At 44.9% G+C, this 19124-nt stretch overlaps 1 protein-coding gene across 15 annotated transcripts in view; it reads right to left on the bottom strand.

Annotated features, from left to right (window-relative positions):
- Window positions 1-9518: 9518 nt before the first annotated feature.
- Window positions 9519-19124, bottom strand: part of Fgfr2 (fibroblast growth factor receptor 2) — a 104373-nt gene continuing 94767 nt past the window's right edge. For 13 of the 15 annotated variants that reach the window (XM_021169066.3, XM_021169069.3, XM_021169068.3 and 10 more), the window contains 3 exons: window positions 17278-17415; window positions 15244-15349; window positions 9519-11197 (listed from right to left, as the gene is read on the bottom strand). In XM_021169066.3, coding sequence (XP_021024725.1) covers window positions 11033-11197; window positions 15244-15349; window positions 17278-17415 — 409 coding nt within the window. In that variant the 3' untranslated portion in view covers window positions 9519-11032. Of the gene's footprint in view, window positions 11290-15243; window positions 15350-17277; window positions 17416-19124 lie in introns of all 15 variants that reach the window. The other 2 variants (XM_021169071.3, XM_085841266.1) reach the window with 1 other exon arrangement.

Below are 19124 nucleotides of genomic sequence, written 5' to 3'. Positions count from 1 at the left end.
AAGTCCCCCTTCATCTCTAACTCTGAGGTCACTTAAGTTTTGCAAGCCTCATGCATTCTGTATTCCTCTGGGGATCAGCCCTGGCTGCTAAACACTTCCACAAGGCGATACAAGGGATGTAAGCAGAGTGGGAGGGATACCACAGCCTCCTTCTTATCTTCAGGATTGGAGAAAAAGGACGCACAGAACTTGGATACAGCTGACTGCTTGGGAGAAATACTGAGATCCAAAATCCTCTGGCTAAGTTAGACTCCAACATGTGACGGTGTTAGAGGGCATAGTCAGGGAGCCATCTTGGCCTCTCACGTTCAACCCCCACCTAAACTATTTGATTTACACAAAATCAGTGTGCTTGGTGTACAAATGCACTCTGAGTCAAACCTCCAACTCCCCAAAACCCCTTTCCATATAGACTTCAGTCAATTTATTCCTAAAGAAATTCCAGAACCATCCATGCCTCCCCTGATCCTGTGCCCCACTATCCTTTCTCACTAGCTGCTCTCCGAGCCCTTCTTAACTCTCCTGCTGCTGGGCTATGTAAAGGATCTTAAGTAACCAGCTGGTCCTATACGATCCACGCCATAAGAATCTTGAATGTTCTTATTGTTCTGAGAATGTCGAAGCCAGGTATACAAGAGTGTATGTGCACATGGTCACACAGACAACCTTAAATGGCCCTTCTCAGGTTCTTCTCGGGGTTGCTCCCCATCCACAGGTGCCCTGTAAATCAGGCCAGGCCAACAATGGACATCTTCGACGTGTTCTCTGCATCTTCCTCTTCTCCCGTTAGCCTTCCCAGGCTTTGAAAGGGGTCTAAGTTTCCACCCTGGGGACCTGCACAGGGCTCAGCTTCCCTAGAGCGGCTGTGTACCCAGCTTCCTTTATGAGGGGTCACCCCTTCGTCTCCTATCTCCCTCACTAGACTAAATTTACCCACTGTCAGGTCAGTAAAATAAGAACTGAGGGCTTGATCGTCTTTCATCCTCATTTAGAAGACAAGGGGTTGTTGTTGAAACTGGATCCGAGCACTTTGATTATCAGTCTCTATCACCTGTACACATTTACAGCATATGGAGGGGTTTCTGTGGATCTGTTTACACGGAGGAGTTGTGTGTGGATTTATGAGGCAAGTGGCTCTTGGGTCATTTCAAGTCTGCAGCAACTAGAGCTTTGTGAATAGGTTTAACTGCAGTTGTTGAGAAGAAGAAAGAAAGAAAGAAAGAAAGAAAGAAAGAAAGAAAGAAAGAAAGAAAGAAAGAAAGAAAGAGAGAAGAGAGAAAGAGAGAGAGAAAGAGAGAGGGAAAGAGAGAGGGGGAGGGGAGGGGAGGGGAGGGGAGGGGAGGGGAGGGGAGGGGAGGGGAGGGGAGGGGAGGGGAGGGGAGGGGAGGGGAGGGGAGGGGAGGGGAGGGAAGGGAAGGGAAGGGAAGGGAAGGGAAGGGAAAAAAGAAAAGATCATTCCTAGTTACCTGTCCAGATGAACTACAATGGCTCCAATGTAGAGCAAAGATCTGTGTGATCTTTGCATTCTGAAGGGAAGGCAACAAAAGGTCTCTGCCATAGAAACCTGAATTGACACAACAGCACCAAGTGATGGAAACCACAACTAGGCCAGCAAGCCCATGAGAGGGTCATCCCCAAGCCCATGAGAGGGTCATCCCCAAGCCCATGAGAGGGTCATCCCCAAGCCCTCAGACTTGTGTCCCTGCTATTTCAGACCAGTCAAGGAAGATAGCGTTACAGGGCAGGGTGTTCCTTCAATAGAGAGGCCTGGTTTTCTTCTTGACAAACAAGCAAGCTGAATGGTAACCTCTCACCCTCTCTCCTTCTGGTAGAACAGTCATTTTTACTTAGCCCTTGGTTTGTGGAGCTCTGTAGCAACCCTACTTGGAAGAACAGTGTCATGTTGCTATGTGGCACTCCAGGGATGAAATGGTGTCAGGAAGGCAAGCTAGATACATACATGGGCCGTCTGCTAGTGCCAAAGCACGTTAAAAACATCTGCCTGGTCAAAGGATATGTTTGGTGGGTTGACCACACCCCTCAGGTCTCTCTCTCTCTCTTTTTAGACTTATTTATTTTTAATGTGTAAGTGTGTTGCCTGCATATATATGTACACTATTTGCATATTGATCTCCATGGAGGCCAGGAAAGGATATAGGATACCCTGGAGCTGGAGTTATAGACGGTTGAAAGCCACGTCATGTGAATATTAGGAACCAACCAGGTCCTCTGCAGCAAGTGCTCTTAACCACTGAGCCATCTCTTCTGTCCTGCCAGCTCTCTCTTTTGATTGGGTGGCATTCTTGAAGCATCATCCAGTTTCAGCATCTTGATACCTCTAAAGCCCTCACCTATGAGCCACCTTCAAGGGGTCAGCATCGCACTGGCACATCCTATCCAGGTCATCTCTGTTCAACCACTCCACACTGCCATCATCCACCAAAGCTGCCTTAGACATTATGTAAATGAGGGGGTATGGCTGGCTCCCAGTAAAACCTTAGTTATGAACACTGAAACTGGAGCTTTATGTAATTTGTATATATCACAAATTACATACTTTTTACCCATTTAAAAATTAAGTGTTGCTTAGCGTACAGGAAACACAAAAGCAGGCAGGAGGTCCAATTGGGTCCAAGGACCTCCTTTTGTCACTGTCTGATCTAAGCATGACAAACAGGCTCTCTCACTACCACACTCCCAGCCCTGTGACTTGCCATGGGTTTTATAGGTTAACGTTTTGAGTTTACCTTTTCCTTTGCACCTCTGGCTGCTCATGGGTGACAGCAGCAACACATGAGATGTCTTCTACATTTTGCTTTGACCTAAAGGCAGCAAGAGACCACCACCAAAGGGCTGGACCCCTGAGAAGAGACCATGCCAGGAAAGAAGTTTCCTATTAGGATTTCTGCAGTAAAAACCTGTGCAAAGAAACACACAACCTTTCCCATAGGAAGCAGCAAGCGTCATGTGGAAGGAGCCACCCTGAGTCTGTGTGAGTCTCCAGCCCAGCTGTCTTTTTCCACTGAAAATTCAGCCAAAGGGTAGGGATGTTGGTACAGTGCTAGTCTAGCATGCAGGGGCCTTAGTATATGTGGTTTAGTCCCCAGCATCACATATAAGTGGGTACAGAGGCACACACTTGTAATGCCAGCACTTAGAAGATCAGAAGGGGCAGGGAGATCAGAAATTCAAGGTCATTCTTGGCTATATAGGGGTTGTGAGCCAGCCTTGGATATATGAGGCCTTGTATTTAAAAAGAAAGAACAAGGTACTCTACTGTTAACCAGGAGCCAGAAGACTTCCCTGTGGAGAGGACAGCTTATGCCAGCCTCTCCAACCCCTGCCTGACACATGACAGTCTACCCACACAGCTGAGACAGCCTCTGACTTGAAGAATGCCAGGCTGTTAGCGCTTCAGTGTAGAATCTCCCTTTGTCATGGTATTCACTGTGGTTTGCTCATCACAACACCACACCTGGATCTAGAATCTTCCAGAAGCTTCCCACCTCGTCTGGCTTTTGGACCATGGTACAAAATCCACTCACCAGCTTGGTCTGTTCCATTCTAAAAGTGGACAATGGTCCTTTAACAACCTGATGGAGTGCCCGTTGCTTGCCTATGGCTTGCTTAAAAAGGTGAGCAGAGCAGGTGGGATGTGCAGACATCATGATCATTTGAGATTTTGATCTTTATCTTCAATAATTTAACACATAGTAGATATTTTTGCTTGTTTTAAAAGAAGAGCTCACCAGATAGTTCGCTGGGTAAAGCCCCCAAGCCGGACAACTGAGTGTGACCGTTGTAATCCGTGTAAAGGAGGAGAGATAAAATGGACTCGACAGTTTTCCCTTGACCTCCATAAGTGTGTCATGGAATGTGCTTGCCCCTACACACATGACACTTGAAAAATAATAAATACATTTTTGAAAAGAGGCATTGTAGCCAGGCGTGGTTGCGCACACCTTTGATCCCAGCACTTGGGAGGCAGAGACAGGTGGATTTCTGAGTTCAAGTCCAGCCTGGTCTACAGAGTGAGTTCCAGGACAGTCAGGGCTACAGAGAAACCCTGTCTCGAAAAACCAAAAAGAAAAAAGAAAAAAAAAAAAAAGAGGCATTGTAGGTAGCTGAAGTTGGTTCAAGACCCCAAGACCAAATTCTCCACATAAAGGAGATTGATTTGCCCCAGAGGGGCAGAGGGCAGGGAGGAGGGACAAAGACAGGAGATACAAGAAGAGGGAGCAAGGGGGAGGGGCAAGGAGGAGGGATAAGAGTGGGGAAGGGGTATTTGTCCCAGCATGGAGTGGGGAGATGACAGTGACCAAAGGACTCTCCTTGGATAGTCCGGAGACAAACATGGTCCATAAGAAAATGGCAGTTTATAAAGATAAAAGGGGAAGCCCTGTGTTAGAATGGGAGTTTACATTTTGATTGGGAATATTAACTAGGTGAACCAAAGGGGGCTTTTGATTGTAGAACTTCAATACTTTGATAGCTAGACCTTGGTGGTCAGTCTCAGGAGGAGGAAGTGGTCAAATAAGGGAATAGACCCTGGTAGCTAGCTTTAGGAATGCAATCTAATGGTTTTTAGCAAGGTAGAGGAAATCAGGGAGAAGGACAAGGCCTGCCAGAGCCATATGCAGTGTGTTAGAGTCCCTTTAGACATGGGAGAGGGACATGGTCCTGGTCATACTCACAATCAAATAGCACTAAGGATGTTGTGTGCGTGTGTGGGGGGGGGGGGGGAGAGGAGAGAGTGCTTATTTTATCTTTATATTTATCTCAATACATACATACAGTGAGGGGAGAGAGAGAGAGAGAGAGAGAGAGAAAGAGCACTAATATTTGAGTAGAATCAATTGGCATGCTTCGTACAGGACAGTTTGGTTCATCTCAGATAAAATCTCATTTAACCCAAATTTCATTTAACATGGGGACCACTATTTACCCTATTTAGGGATTAGAAAAACATTATCATTCTTATTATCATTCTCTCTTTTTTTAAAGATTTATTTATTATTATATCTAAGTATACTGTAGCTGTCTTCAGATGAGCCAGAAGAGGGCGTCAGATCTCATTACGGATGGTTGTGAGCCACCATGTGGTTGCTGGGATTTGAACTCAGGACCTTCGGTAGAGCAATCAGTGTTCTTAACCGCTGAGCCATCTCTCCAGCCACAGCATTCTCTTTTTTTTAATTGGCTTGGTGTTTCTAACTTTTTATTGCATGCACGTATGTGTCACACATCTGTAAGTCAGAGGACAACTTGAAGAAGTCAGCTCTCTCCTTTCACCATGTGGGTCCTGGGAACTGAACTCAGGCTGACAGGCTTGGTGGCAAGCACATTTGTTTACCTGCTAAGCCATCTTGCCAAGCTTGGGGTTTTTGTTGGTTGGTTTTTGAGATAGGGTAGACTGACCTCAGCCTTGAGATATTCCTACCTCAGTCCTACCTCTGGAATGCTGGGGTCGTTACATCACATCGCCATTCTAAGCTCCTCCTTTCTTCTTGGTTTATCTACTGATGTGTTCTAGTTCCAAGTCCATCATGCTATAGAGTTTGACTCACAACTGATACAGGCAAAATTCACGTAAGTACTCCCAACAAAGGAACTGCAAGGGGACCAAGAACCTGAATAGACATAGCCAGGAGGACACAGGGTTCTTTGTGGAGAAGCAAAGTCACTTGTCCACATATATATTTTAAACTAAACTTTATCTCTGAACTACTCTGTGGCCTAAGGCTCCACTTAGGTAATATTTGGCACTGTCTATATGTCCACTGTCTGTACTGTGCCTCTCATGACTCTTGAGTCCAAACTGCAAAGTAATTTTGAGGTGCCTATTCAAAACTTCCCCCAAAACAGGAAAACAGGAGCTAAAGGGGCCCTGTTCAGAATGATATGTAAGATGTGGAAGGCTTCTCCTGTCCTTGCCCAGAATAGTCTGCCAACTCCCTTCAAGGCTTCCTAGGATGAGCTGTGAGAGGAGATAAGCTCTGCTTTCATCTCTTAAAAACATCAAAATAATAAATAAATAACATCAAAACACAGGCTGGAGGGCTCCCATGTGCATACATAAGCAATGGCACATTTATCAGTCCCCACAGGCTGCTCAAGGTTGCCAGGCTATATTTGGAAGAAAACTGGGGATTTGAGGTAGAGATGAACCAGAGTCTCTTACTGTCAAGTGCTGGCTTCTTCCTTCATCTCTCAGCCAGGAGGGGAAGGATGGAATTATTTGACATCTCAGGATTGCGTGACTTTCCTGGGATGACACAGCCAAATGCCTCCTCACCCCAGAGACTACACCAACAACAGACCAATGAAACATTCTCACCCAAGCCTGGCTTGGTTAACCACGATCTACCGGGCTCACTTATAGGAACATGGGTGAAGGATTCCTTACAGGAGCTTGAGTGAACTCCATCAGCCGGCTACATCACCAAAGTCACCCAGCATGGATAACAGCTTCCTCAGATCTGCAGAATAGCCCCTTCATATTCTTCCATACTCTCCCAAGACCATGTGCCACTGGGGAAGAACTACATACAGGTGGGAGACAAATACAGGCGGGAAAGAAAAGCTGGAAACTCAAGTGAGTGTCTCTGGGGAAGAGGGTAAGCCACAACCACTCTGGTTAAGGTGGTGATGGCTCCTATGTCAGAAGACAGGATCAGCAACACTCAGCCTTTCCTTTCCATGAGAAGCCACAAGACCTCCCAATTACTGAAACTAATTTGTAAGTGCTGTAGGCAGACCAAACCATTTGGAAGGCAATAACCTTTTCTGAAAAGCCCAGTAAGATAGTATATGCCTTTGTTCCATGATCTGAATGGTACCCACTTCCTCAACTATGAAGTCCAGAAAGCAAACACTTCATGTCTACAAGGATACAATAATAAAAACATAGACAATAGCAAGTATTATCAAGGATGTGGAAAAATTGGCAAATGTTGGTGGGAACATAAAACAGGACAGCTGCTTAGGAAATGAGATGATAATTCCTCAAAAGTTCAGACATGGAGTTCATTGCCTGTGACCAAGCAATTCTACCCCTAGGCCTATGCCCAAGAGAAAGAAAACCACATGAACTGCCCTCAGCCATCACTACCACCAAAACCAAAACCAAAACCAAAGAACAGGAAACAAAAAACGAAAGAAAACAACCCAAACAACTATAGATGGATATTAAAAAGCACTGTTATTCATAAAATCCATCAGTAGGTGGACAAATAATGCAATATATCCATGTAACATAATATAATTTAGAAATAAAGATGGCACACTGAGACATGCTGCAATACAAATGAACCTTATGCTCAACAAGTGAAACAAGACACAAAGGTCACCTACTGTAGGACCCAATGTGTGTGAAGTATCTCATCAGAGAACAGATGAAAATTGCTAGGAAGAGAGTTTGGAAAAGCTGCTAATGGGTACTGGGTTTCTCCTTGGAAACTTGAAATTAAATCTGAAGACATTTAGGTATTAGGGTAATGATGGCCATGTGACACTGTGAATATACTTTACAAAAACCACTAGCATGCATAAAAAATCTCCAGGAAGAGAGGGACCGTCTGCTGGAGATAAGCGCCTATAGGGAATCCTTATGATGAGAGCTATGAATGCCCAGATAGAACCTGGGACTTGCCCAACACAACCAAGGTGTACGACGCATGCCAATTGATTCTACTCCAGATTGCTTGCCAGGCCTTCCTATGGCACCAGGAAGAACCATGGTCTTAGTTGTTTAGGCTATTTCCCATTTGGGTGACTCTTAGAAGCCTGCAGTTCAGTTTCAAGTTTCTATCTGCACTAGCTAAGCTCTCTGGAATGTTCTAGAAACCTTTATTAGCCAGGACAAGCTGGCAGCACCACTTCAGAACGGTGTTGGGGCCTTGATCCACAGCTGCACACATCTGTAATGACACTGTACCGTGAACTTGTTTTCATTCCCTGAGTGTGAAGTTCAGGAGCATTCTCCAACATCAGATGGTGAGAAGTTCCCCAGGGAAGAGGCTAATAGGCAGTGGACAAGGGGGCCCCTCATGCCCAAGGAACCCACTGAGTTCTCCCAAAGGGCTGTCTTGGTAGCCCAACTGTCCATCTTCCCATCACCACCGCAGGCCACAATTATCACAGGACTTCGAGAGACCCTTCTGAATGTGCCCTTTGCACCTGGAAACAACAGGGCCCAGGACATACCTCAAATACCTGCCGTCTTTCAGTTCTTCACAAATAAACTGGTTTCCTGGTTCACTGACAACCATCTACCTCCCAAAGCTTTCCTTCAATATTGGGGGGTGGCCCTAAACCCCAGGATCCTCAACAAGCTCTGTGTATATTTCTCTCGGGCAGATTTACAAAAGAAAAAGAAAAGAAGGTGTTTCCTATCTTTTTCACGAATGGCCTGCTTTCTTTCCCTCTGTGACAAATCTTTCAAAGTAATTCTAGAACTAAAATTGCCAATAACTGCTTTAGGATTCCTGCTGACCCAGCTCCCTGAAACAGATAGGAAGTAGAGCAGTTTCCACTGTAGTCTCCAGGGTTGAAGTCAGTGTCCTGGATGATGTGCAAGGCTGATCCGCTGGAGATAAATGAGCATTAGATCCTGAACCTGGGCTTAAAAACACCTTCATCAGCAGTAGGTCCACTCCACCCCATGCGGAGGGCATCCAGTGATGGAGATAGCCAGCCAGCAGAATAAGCGGCCTGAACCCAGGTGACTATTTTCACACCCCTTCTTAATGCACTGCTGGAGATGGAGCCCAGGGCCTAGAGCTTGTAAAGCAAACACAGGACAGCCGGCTGAGCTCCAGCTCAGCCCACATACTTTATTTTTTTACTCACATTCTTTTGGTGGGGTCATTACCTTGCTCTGCTAATAAGAAACAGAAGCACAGGCCAGAACCAAATGCCACTCTCCTAGTGCCTTTGCTTCACCCATGACCCAAGTCCAACAGGGACAGCAGGATAGCCCTGTTTAGTGACCATCAGCCCTGCACCACTGCAGCTCCATCTTTGCATCTCCCTGTCTAGGTGAAGAAGCTGTTCCTTAGTAAATATAATGAGAGCTTATAGGTCCCAGATCTGCATGTGCAGTCAAGAAAAAATGCTCAGTTTTCAGTGGCAGGAAATGAATTCTGTGTGCATTACAAGAACGGTAGCCTGGAAAGTGGCAGGTCCCAGCACCCAGCCAATCTGAGTCTTGTCATTGATGCCTCCCCATCCTTAAGTCATCTTTAAGGTCTCCTCCGTGCTGCTCCTCTGGAAAGTCTGAAGGACCCAGGAAGAAATGATGTCATCTTCTGCTGAGATGACAGCAAGTAGCTGATCCAGGGTTGAATCAACTTCTGGTTCCCCACTGATTAACCTGCCCCAGGCACTGCTGTTCCTAGGCAACCCCTCTGGTAAATCACCCCCATGTGTGGCCGACCAGCTTTGCCTCTTGTGCATCCACACTACCAAGTACTGTCCACACCTCCAAGCGCAGGAAACCATTTGGTAAGACACGAGTATTAAAAAAATAAGCTGCGTGACATTTATTTTGTCTTGTTAACATTAATATCTGTAGAAACATTTTTATTGTCAGTATAAAAATTAACAGGTTTTATTAAATACTTTCTCCAATTTCAAAACACATAAAATCAGTGTAATCTGCATACATGTCGCATGACTGTAGCAAAGTGAGTGGGTGTATCCAAAGCAAAACACAATACTCGAATACGGAAATCAACAATAAGCGTTATCTTGTCGGATGTAGTAGCTATTAGGCCAGATCTTTTTGTGAGGTGAGGTCTTGTCAGAAGTGGGTAGAAGCCAGAAGCAAACCCTTAAGAAGATGGAAGGAGGTCCCAAACTCTCAACCGAATGATGCTGGGCTTTTGCTATCCTTTGAGAGGATGGAGATTCCCCAAAGGGCTCTTGGTGCTGAAGAATCTGAAGCTGTTATTAAAACTCACTGAGAAGCAAGGCAAACGTGATGAATGTGTAACTCGGGCAGAAGGCCAGCTGCCGGACGAGAGGACCCTGCTATCATTCCCATGGAAGTCTGTTCTCCAGAGAAGTGGATTAAGGCATCTTGGGATGAGGACGCTGGTACCATTTGTCTTGGGAAGTCTGGTTAATTGTTACCCTGGGGTGACAGAGTTTAGCAGGTTTCTTGAAACATGGGCATTGGGGTGTCTAGACGTGATCATCGGACAGCAGAGTTGAAAACAAATAAATCAAAACACCATTTCCCCCCAAATTAGTCATATATCGTAAATATTTCTCTTCTCAAAGGATCCAATAGCCAGTTAAGTCCAAGCAATAGATTAACTAGTCCTCTGTGCTGCCTGCATAGAAATGCCACTTAAATTACAAAAAAAAAAAAAAACTATAGATGATTAATCGTTTCGTATATTACCAATTCGTTAATAAATTAATGTGACACCATTTTCCCTGAAAGCAAAAGTATTTTCCCACCTCTGCTCGGTGAAAATTAAGAAACTCTAAGAACAGCATTTAGCAAATATCTATTTAAAAAAAAGAGAGACCAATTTTCTAGGTGCATCAGGACATCCATTTAAAATCAATACAAAAAATAATTCCTTGTAAATATATAATATATATTTATACATAATTTGAATATATTTACATACATCCAGCACCTATATACTGCGTTTGTGCTCTGTAAGTATGTGCTGACATATATCTTCTCCAATTATTACAAAATTAACAAGGAAGGCAGAACACCTGTCTGCCTTGAGTCCAACTGGGGCACAGCCAGCATATATGGTGGGTCAGAGAGGGTGGCGCGGTGGCTTGCGGCTGTCCACTTATCAGGAAACAGTCTTCCTCTCCTGGCAAGGTAACATGTTTCCAACTGTATAAATCTTTACACACGTGACAAATATGCTTCCCACTATTTACTCCTCTGATCCATATATACAAGTGGAGGCGTGTCACAGGCTCTGGAGGCACAGCCTCTCTGCTCAGTGTAAGTAGGTTCCTGGTGCTGTCCTGTTTGGGGACAGGAAGACACATTCGCTCATGTTTTAACACTGCCGTTTATGTGTGGATACTGAGGCAGACAGGGTTCATAAGGCATGGGGTCTGGAGAAAACACAGAATCGTCCCCTGAAGAACAAGAGCTCCTTGTGTCGGGGTAACTAGGAGAATACTGTTCGAGAGGCTGGGTGAGATCCAAGTATTCCTGCAAGAAGGGAAGAGAGACGTTTTATTTCACCTTGGGTCAGGATAACAAGGTGAATACGGTTCGAGAGGCTGACTGAGGTCCAAGTATTCCTGCAAGAAGGGAAGAGAAGAATCTCATTTTAAACAGAAGCTGCTGAAACATCTCTATCAGATTTGGGAAGGGATGGGGAACCCCCAGGAAGGTTTCCAGAGGCCTAGCTCACCCCACTGTACAAAGACCTCCCTGACACCCCAAGTCCATTCACTCCAGGCTACCCTGAACTTTTCTCTTACGACACGGCGTCTATAAACCACCAGCAAGCCGCAGACGATAAGACATCGTGAACTGCTGGTAGCAGGCAGTCAGCTTGGCCCACTCTGCTACAGGACCTAGGTGACCTACTATAGACAGCCCTCTTCACTATGGCTCACAATTGGAGTTTAAGACCCAGTGAAGTAAACCCAACAGGACCCCTTTACAAAGCCAGCACATGAATATGCATTTTCTGAATCACATTCTACAGCTGTCATTCCTAGGATCACTGAGGGGAGAAGTCTTCTTCGTTTGTTGCACAGTTTAACAGATATAATCCATGACCCTCGGGAGCCCCAGAGTAAGCAGCAGGAACAGGTTAGGGAAAGGCATGGCTACCCTCATGGATATTAAACCCGTAATGGGCTGTCAAAGGAAGTCTAGGGAAAGGGAAGTTTCAGTATTGAAGCTGAAGTTCATAAAAGTTTCTCTGCTCCCCAGAGCATCCCTGGATGCTGCCAAGGTCCCTTTGGGTCACTCTCTTCCTCCAGCTCAGGACAGGGCTCAAACCCATGTGTGTTTCTGTTTGGTCCATGAACTAAGGCGACTTCTCAACATTTGTACATGGCTAGTAGAAAAATCAAATTGAGTCCTATCTTTCGGCAGCCAGTGACATGAAACGATATAAATTTATATGAAATTATATAAATTTCCCAGTTTCAGAGTCCATAAAGTTTAGTGGAACACAGACCCTCTTTATTTACATAGAGCTGTGGCTGCTTTCATGCTAGAATGGCAGCTTCGACAGAGACCATATGGCCTTGAAGCTGAAAATGTTTACTCTCTGGGCCTTACAGAAAGTACTAACTGACCCTGGACAAAACTAGAAGGGATTTCTCTCTATGTCTCTCTGTGTGTTTGTGTGTCTGTCTCTCTGTGTCTTTCTGTTTCTCTCACTGTGTCTCTGTATGTCTCTGTGTCTCCTGAATGTCTGTTTCTCTGCCTCTTTCTGTGTATATCTGTCTCTTTCCCTCCTTCCTTCCTTCCTTCCTTCCTTCTTTCCTTCCTTCCTTCCTTCCTTCCTTCCTTCCTTCCTTCCTTCCTTCCTTCCTTCCTGTAAGGATCTCAAGTATTCCAGGCTGGCTGGCTACCAATACTATGTGACTAAAGATAACCTTGAACTTCTAATCCTCCTGCATCTATCTCTACAAGTGTGGGATTACAAGTGTGTGAAGCCACACTCAATTTCTATAGTACTGGGCGGTTGAACCCAGGGCTGTGTGCACACTAAGCAAGCACTCTTATCAACTGAGTTACATTCCCAGTCCTGATAAGATTTCTAACCAGGGGCCTTTCTTGTCTCACTGTCTAAGGCACTGGCACAATAGGATGGCTTTGCTTATGTACCCAATAGCCAGCAACTCCTATGACATACAGTTTTTCTGAGAGGGGGCAAAAAGCGCAGACTACAGCACAAACAGCCTCAGCGTTATCAGCAGAGAGCCCATGGAATGTTGGCGATCATAGGGTTTAAAAGACAAAAACCACTATAATTCATCACTAGGGTTGGCAAGAGAAAGAGTCGCCATCCAAGAAGGGGGATGTATCGGCTCCAACAACATCAGCATTAACTGCACAACCAGAAACAAACACACCCACCACATCAAAAGAGGACTTTTTGCTTACAATGATAAAAATGAAATTTTGTCCTAAATAGAACCATTTTTCTTAAGCATGTGGTAATGATTTTAAGAAGGAAAGAAACTTCGATTTTTATATCCGTTAGACAATATGGCATTCTGCTTTCTTATTTTAGAATAAGCATATAAAGTTCAGTAGGAATGGGTCCCCCTTTAAGCATAAATATATCAATACGTAACTTTGAGTACGGACCTGGGATCATTAAATGAAAAGCCTAATGCCCTTCTAGTTTCTAAATGAAGCTGTAACCTTCAGATCTGATTGGGGGTGGGGGGCTAGTATCACTGGATTCCAAGCCTAGGGTTAAAGGAACTTAGGCTAGAAACAACAGTTTTGGCAGGAGAAGAAAGTTGGCTTTTTTTTTCCCTCCCCCCTTGAACTATTTCTTTCCTTTCAACTTCTGAAGGTCAGCTGTGTTCATTTAAATGCAAGCTCTCCCTTTATCCAGCACAAGCCACAGCCAAGAGCACAAGAAAGGGCTGCCACGTTAAAGCTTTATATCTCTACATTGGGCCGGTTTTCTTTGTCTTTTTATGTGATCTATTTGTTTTTTAAATCAGAAATCAAATGTATTCTTTTCCTTTTAAGTATCTGGGAGATTCAAAACCTTTTCTTTATTGGTGTGAAAACAACTGCATCTACCTTTTCTTTATTGGTGTGAAAACACCTGCATCTACCTTTTCTTTATTGGAGTGAAAACAACTGCATCTACCTTTTCTTTATTGGTGTGAAAACAGCTGCATCTACCTTTTCTTTATTGGTGTGAAAACAACTGCATCTACCTTTCCTTTATTGGTGTGAAAACAACTGCATCTACCTTTTCTTTATTGGTGTGAAAACAACTGCATCTACCTTTTCTTTATTAGTGTGAAAACAACTGCATCTACCTTTTCTTTATTGGTGTGAAAACACCTGCATCTACCTTTTCTTTATTGGTGTGAAAACAACTGCATCTACCTTTTCTTTATTGGTGTGAAAACAACTGCATCTACCTTTTCTTTATTGGTGTGAAAACAACTGCATCTACCTTTTCTTTATTGGTGTGAAAACAGCTGCATCTACCTTTTCTTTGGGAGGGAGTATTGTTTGGTTAAGAGAATATCTCAAAATTCATGGAGTTTCCCTGGACTGTGTGGGCCTATCTGCTCATAGAATATTCCTTCTAAAACCCTAAAGACTGTTCAATTTATGTTGAAGCCAGAGACAGGGCTTTATATAGGCAAAGAGTAACAGAAGTGCTATCTTTGGTGGGCATAAATTATAGAGAAAATAAAATATTTTATGTGTGTATTCACATGGATGTGGGTGTCCATGCATGCGGAAGCTTTGTTTTATGAGACAGGAGCTTGCCTTCTAGGTTAGGTCAGCAGACTATTGCGTTCTAGGGGTCCACCAGTCTCCGCCTCCCCAATGCTGGGATAACAAGAGAACCCCACCACACCAGGCTTTCCGTATGAGTGCTGGATATCAAACCCATGTTTGTGTGGTAAGCACACTGCTGACAGCTAGCTCCCCACCCCTCAACCCCACCCCTATGATCAATATTTTAACTACAGACACCAACTGTCACTTAAAAATCCTGTCACTTATAACAGAATTATACAATGTAAGTCACACATGATATGTATGACACACATGCCACACAGAAAGATCCAAGCCACATGCCTTCCCAGACAGGATCACATAAGGCAAGTGACATGTGGAAAGGACAGAATGTCACTGCCTTCCATCAAGTTGGCCAGCCGCTGAGCACAAGCAGCATTCACACTAACCAACAGGACATGGGATCCGGGGTGCATGTTACATGCCAGCACCTTCCCACGCACACCAAAACGCTACCACAAAACATTTCCACCTCTCCCTCTGTCTACACAGACACCCTGGGCCTCAGCCTCCAGTCTTGTGAGTCAGAATTCTCAAAGTTCAGTTCTGAGAAGGAAAAAAAAACCAAAAAAACAAAAAAACCCTGACTGAAAAGGAGCACACAGTTTAACTCTGTCTGACCCTAAAAATGGTGGGGGCTCCCAACTCCAACACTGGAGCTTGTATTCAACAAACGGGCAACTCCTGAGCTACACAGGGGCTCTGAGCTTCTGGAGGGACGCTTTTACCTCATTGGTTGTGAGAGTCAGAATTCGATCCAAGTCTTCGACCAACTGCTTGAATGTGGGTCTCTGTGAGGGCACCGCATGCCAGCAATCCCTCATCATCATGTACCTGGGGAAAGGATTTCTCTGGTTAACTGGTGTCACCAAGCATGTGATATACAGACATGGTCACTTCTAACAGGTGGCATGGAGACAAGCCCTAGATAAGAAAATGTAACTACACAAACACTACCATTACAGAAACTTCTCTGTAAACAGAATGTTATAGGAGGGCGGCTCTGTACCCAGACAGAGGTAGGTGTGTGTGTGTGTGTGTGTGTATGTGTGTGTGTGTGCGTGCTTCACTGCTATCTCTGTGACAGTGTGACCTACCACAGCATTGGATACTTTTCAGAATCCTCTAGAGAGTGGAAGGGGACAGGTTTACAGCCTGCCTCCCTTCTCCCTCCCCAAATGTTCCCTCTTGAACTACACTTTGGGTTTTGTTTTAAAAAGTCTGTTGACAAAAGTTCCTCAGTTTAAAAAAAAAAAAAATCAGAAACCACCACTTGAAGGTTTATGCCAACTAATCTGCCACCAAGGAGCTTTGCACTTCCTGATCAACTCTCGGGGCAGGCCGAGCTTCCCGCCTTATCTTGATTATGAGTTTCGACAGACCCTCTATGTTAGAAAAAGCGACAGGAACACGGGGCACACAATAAATGCCTTTATATAATACGCTATAAAAAGTGGCCATTCATTAGCCTTCCACTGTACACCAGAAAGCGCTCATGGGATTACTGCTCTAAAATCCCCATGAAGAAGCACACAATAGAAGGCGGTCTCGGGGACAATTGCTTTCTTAGTTTGCCCCAGAGGAGGGGGCAGCACCTCACTGCCCAAGGCACGCGTCATTAACACAACACAATTTCTCTTACAGTGTGAGGGAAGCATTCCTAGAAACCAGCCCATACGTTCATACTCAGAAATGGTACCCCAATGATGGCACCCGGGTAAACTTGGAGTTCCCAGCTCTCAAATATGGGTAAGCAAACACAGCAACCCATTCAATCTGAGGAAGTGTGGTTGATGGAATGGCAACTTTCTTTTCATATTTTTTGTTCTTGCCCACTCTCATGTGTGTGTGTGTGTTTGTGTGCGCATGTGCATGCGGACATTCTGGCCTGCATGCACATTTGGGGGTTGGAGGTCAACCATAGATACTGTTCTTCAGAAACCATCTATCTTATGCTTCAAAACAGAGTCCCTCACTGAGACTTGAAGTTTGATGGTTTAGGCTAGGCTGCTTGCCTAGCAAGCCCCAAGGATGCTTGTCTCTACCTCTGCGGTCTGTGAGATTACAGGTTGCGCACACCACTGCACTCAGCTTTTGATGTAGGTGTTAGGAATGAACTCAGGTCCTTATGCTTGCATGGTAATCACTTTACCAAATAAGCTACCTCCCCATCCCCATCACTTTGTAAAAAATTAACTTATTTTCACTTTATTTTATCAAAAAAAAGGGTCTCATTTTGTGGCCCAGGCTGGCCTCAACTTTGCCTTCCTGCTCCAGCCTCCATAATGCTGGGATTATAGTATGAGCCACCGTGCTTAGCTGTCGTGACGATCATCCCTGGTTAAAGGTGCTTTGGAAGGAGCCCATTTCCCACTTGGGATTGCCAGCACTGTGAACAACCATGTATATTTTACAGGGGCAGCCCCAAAGCATCCTAGCATGCCTGACCTATGGAGTACTCCTGTCACTGTGTGGCTTTCCCTTCCCATGGCAGCCAGATTTAAGGCCCACTCCACACACTTTGGCAGGATGCTGCTCATTCTTTTGGATAAGCCACAGTTGTCTGTGTAAGTATCTATCTCAGTACTGGGATTGAACCCAGGCAGCTCTAGCCATTCTTCTTCTGCTTAGAGCATGTTTAGAAAATGGGAGCCTGAGGAACCCAAGACATGTCTGGAGAGAGGACAGATGGGATGAGCCCACTGCACTGTCAGCAGGGGTCAGCCCACTACATTATCAGCAGGGGTGGCTACAGCCCTTACAGTTCATTGGTGCAGTTGGTGGGCTTGTCCATCCTGTGTCCCTCTTTGAGCAGCTTAAAAAGTTCCTCCACGGGAATCCCTGGGTAGGGTGAGCCCCCTAAAGTAAAGATCTCCCACATTAACACCCCGAAGGACCAGCTGCAAAGAAAAGAGAAAACATAGCATTAGTAATGCGTCCAGATTGCAGAAACCTAAACATGTCAGTTAAAAAAATAAACACGCACTCACTTCTTACATCCATAGATAAATGAGCCCTCCCGCAATCCATCCTACATGCCCTTTCCTGACCCCCAAGGAGCCTCCCTAAATGAGGACGACATGTGGATGGTCTGATGGAATTTTCCATAGATAGACAAAGAGCCGCACGGCCACCTCTTAAAGTTCTTTGTCTTTTCTGTGGAGATAGTCATGCGGTGGGGGGTGGGGGTGGAGGTGGGAGGGTCTTGACTCCTTGATTTCAGGCTTCTTCTCTCTAAATCAGCCACCTCGCTGTGTGGCTGACACAAGAACCTGGATCTACAGATGACAGAATAAGGCCAAAAACGCTGACTCTGTGAGAGGATGCCTGTCCTAGGTGGCGGGCAGACGCTTCGACTTAGTGTGATGTGAAGGGAGCCAGCACAGGGCTGGGATTAGCATGGAGGAATTTCATGCCCCAAGAAAAGAGCATCAGACAGCAGAGAGTGAGAAGACCTCTCTCTCAGGGCACTCTCCGTACTTGATTTCACAGAGAACCACATCTGAATTTCCCCAACCGAGTTTGGAGCACTAAGTCTATGATACAATCAAGCAGAGACTCAGAGGTTATGTATGTCCTGCACACTGACTCTGTAAGGTCAGCTTCAACACTGACACTGTCCCTGGTTTTCTACCAAGCAAGGGCCACAATGTAAACAAAACCAGCTTGGAGCCTCAGTGTATTCCCACACAAGTTAAAAACTGTGACTTATTCCTCCTAGGAAGGCTGATGGTGTAGATTCAATACCTGTATCAAAAACCTTAAAAAAACAAAAACAAAAACAAAAAAACCCAACCAAATACACAAACAAAATCCCAGCATATCCAAATTAAAAACAAAAACAAAACAACAACAACAACGCTGATGTCTTTTGGAATAATTATAGACCCACAGGAACTGGCAAAAAGAAGCATTTTGGCCCAGTTTCTCCCAATAACATCTTTCAGCTAAATCCCCCAATCTATATTATCAGTTGGAGCCTGGCTCTAACAGTAGTTTATATGAGTCATCAGAGAAATATTATATAATGTCTACTGTATTTCTAGGATGTTATCAAAGGTTAAGAGAAGATTTAAATTATTATAGTAGCCACAGCTAGCAGATATGGTTGTCATCCCAACTGATCACGCCTTATCCAGCATCAACCTCTCAGGACAAGCCTGGGCCAGAGAAGAATCACACACTCCTAAATCAGAAGGGCTTCAGTCTTTTCTTTATTCTCATTTTTATAAAGATAGGTACACACTACATATCCCTGTCTAGCCTTGGACTTACTACATGTGGTCTAGGTTGGTCTTGAACTTATGATCCTCCTGAGTGCTAGGGTGTACATGTGCACTTCCAGGCCCAGCTAAGAGTGTTTCTTTAAGGGAGTGAAGAGCATGCCACCCACTCAAGAGATGAGACAGAGTGGTGAGTGAGCAACTGCCATCTGTGATCGCTGGAGGTACTTCCACTCTGGCAGCAGAAGGCTGGTGTCTCTACCTTCCAAAGGTAGGCAAATCAGTAACCAAACACTGGGCACCAGTCTACCATAGACTCCTGCCATCTGAGATCCCCGACTCCCATGCCTTCTATGGACAAGTGAGATCTGTAATATTTCTGCAAC

This window comes from Mus caroli, unplaced genomic scaffold (genome assembly GCF_978045245.1).
Source record: "Mus caroli unplaced genomic scaffold, Mus_caroli_1 scaffold_8, whole genome shotgun sequence".
In the NCBI taxonomy this organism is placed as follows: domain Eukaryota; kingdom Metazoa; phylum Chordata; class Mammalia; order Rodentia; family Muridae; genus Mus; species Mus caroli.
This window is presented reverse-complemented; position numbering and strand designations above follow the sequence as displayed.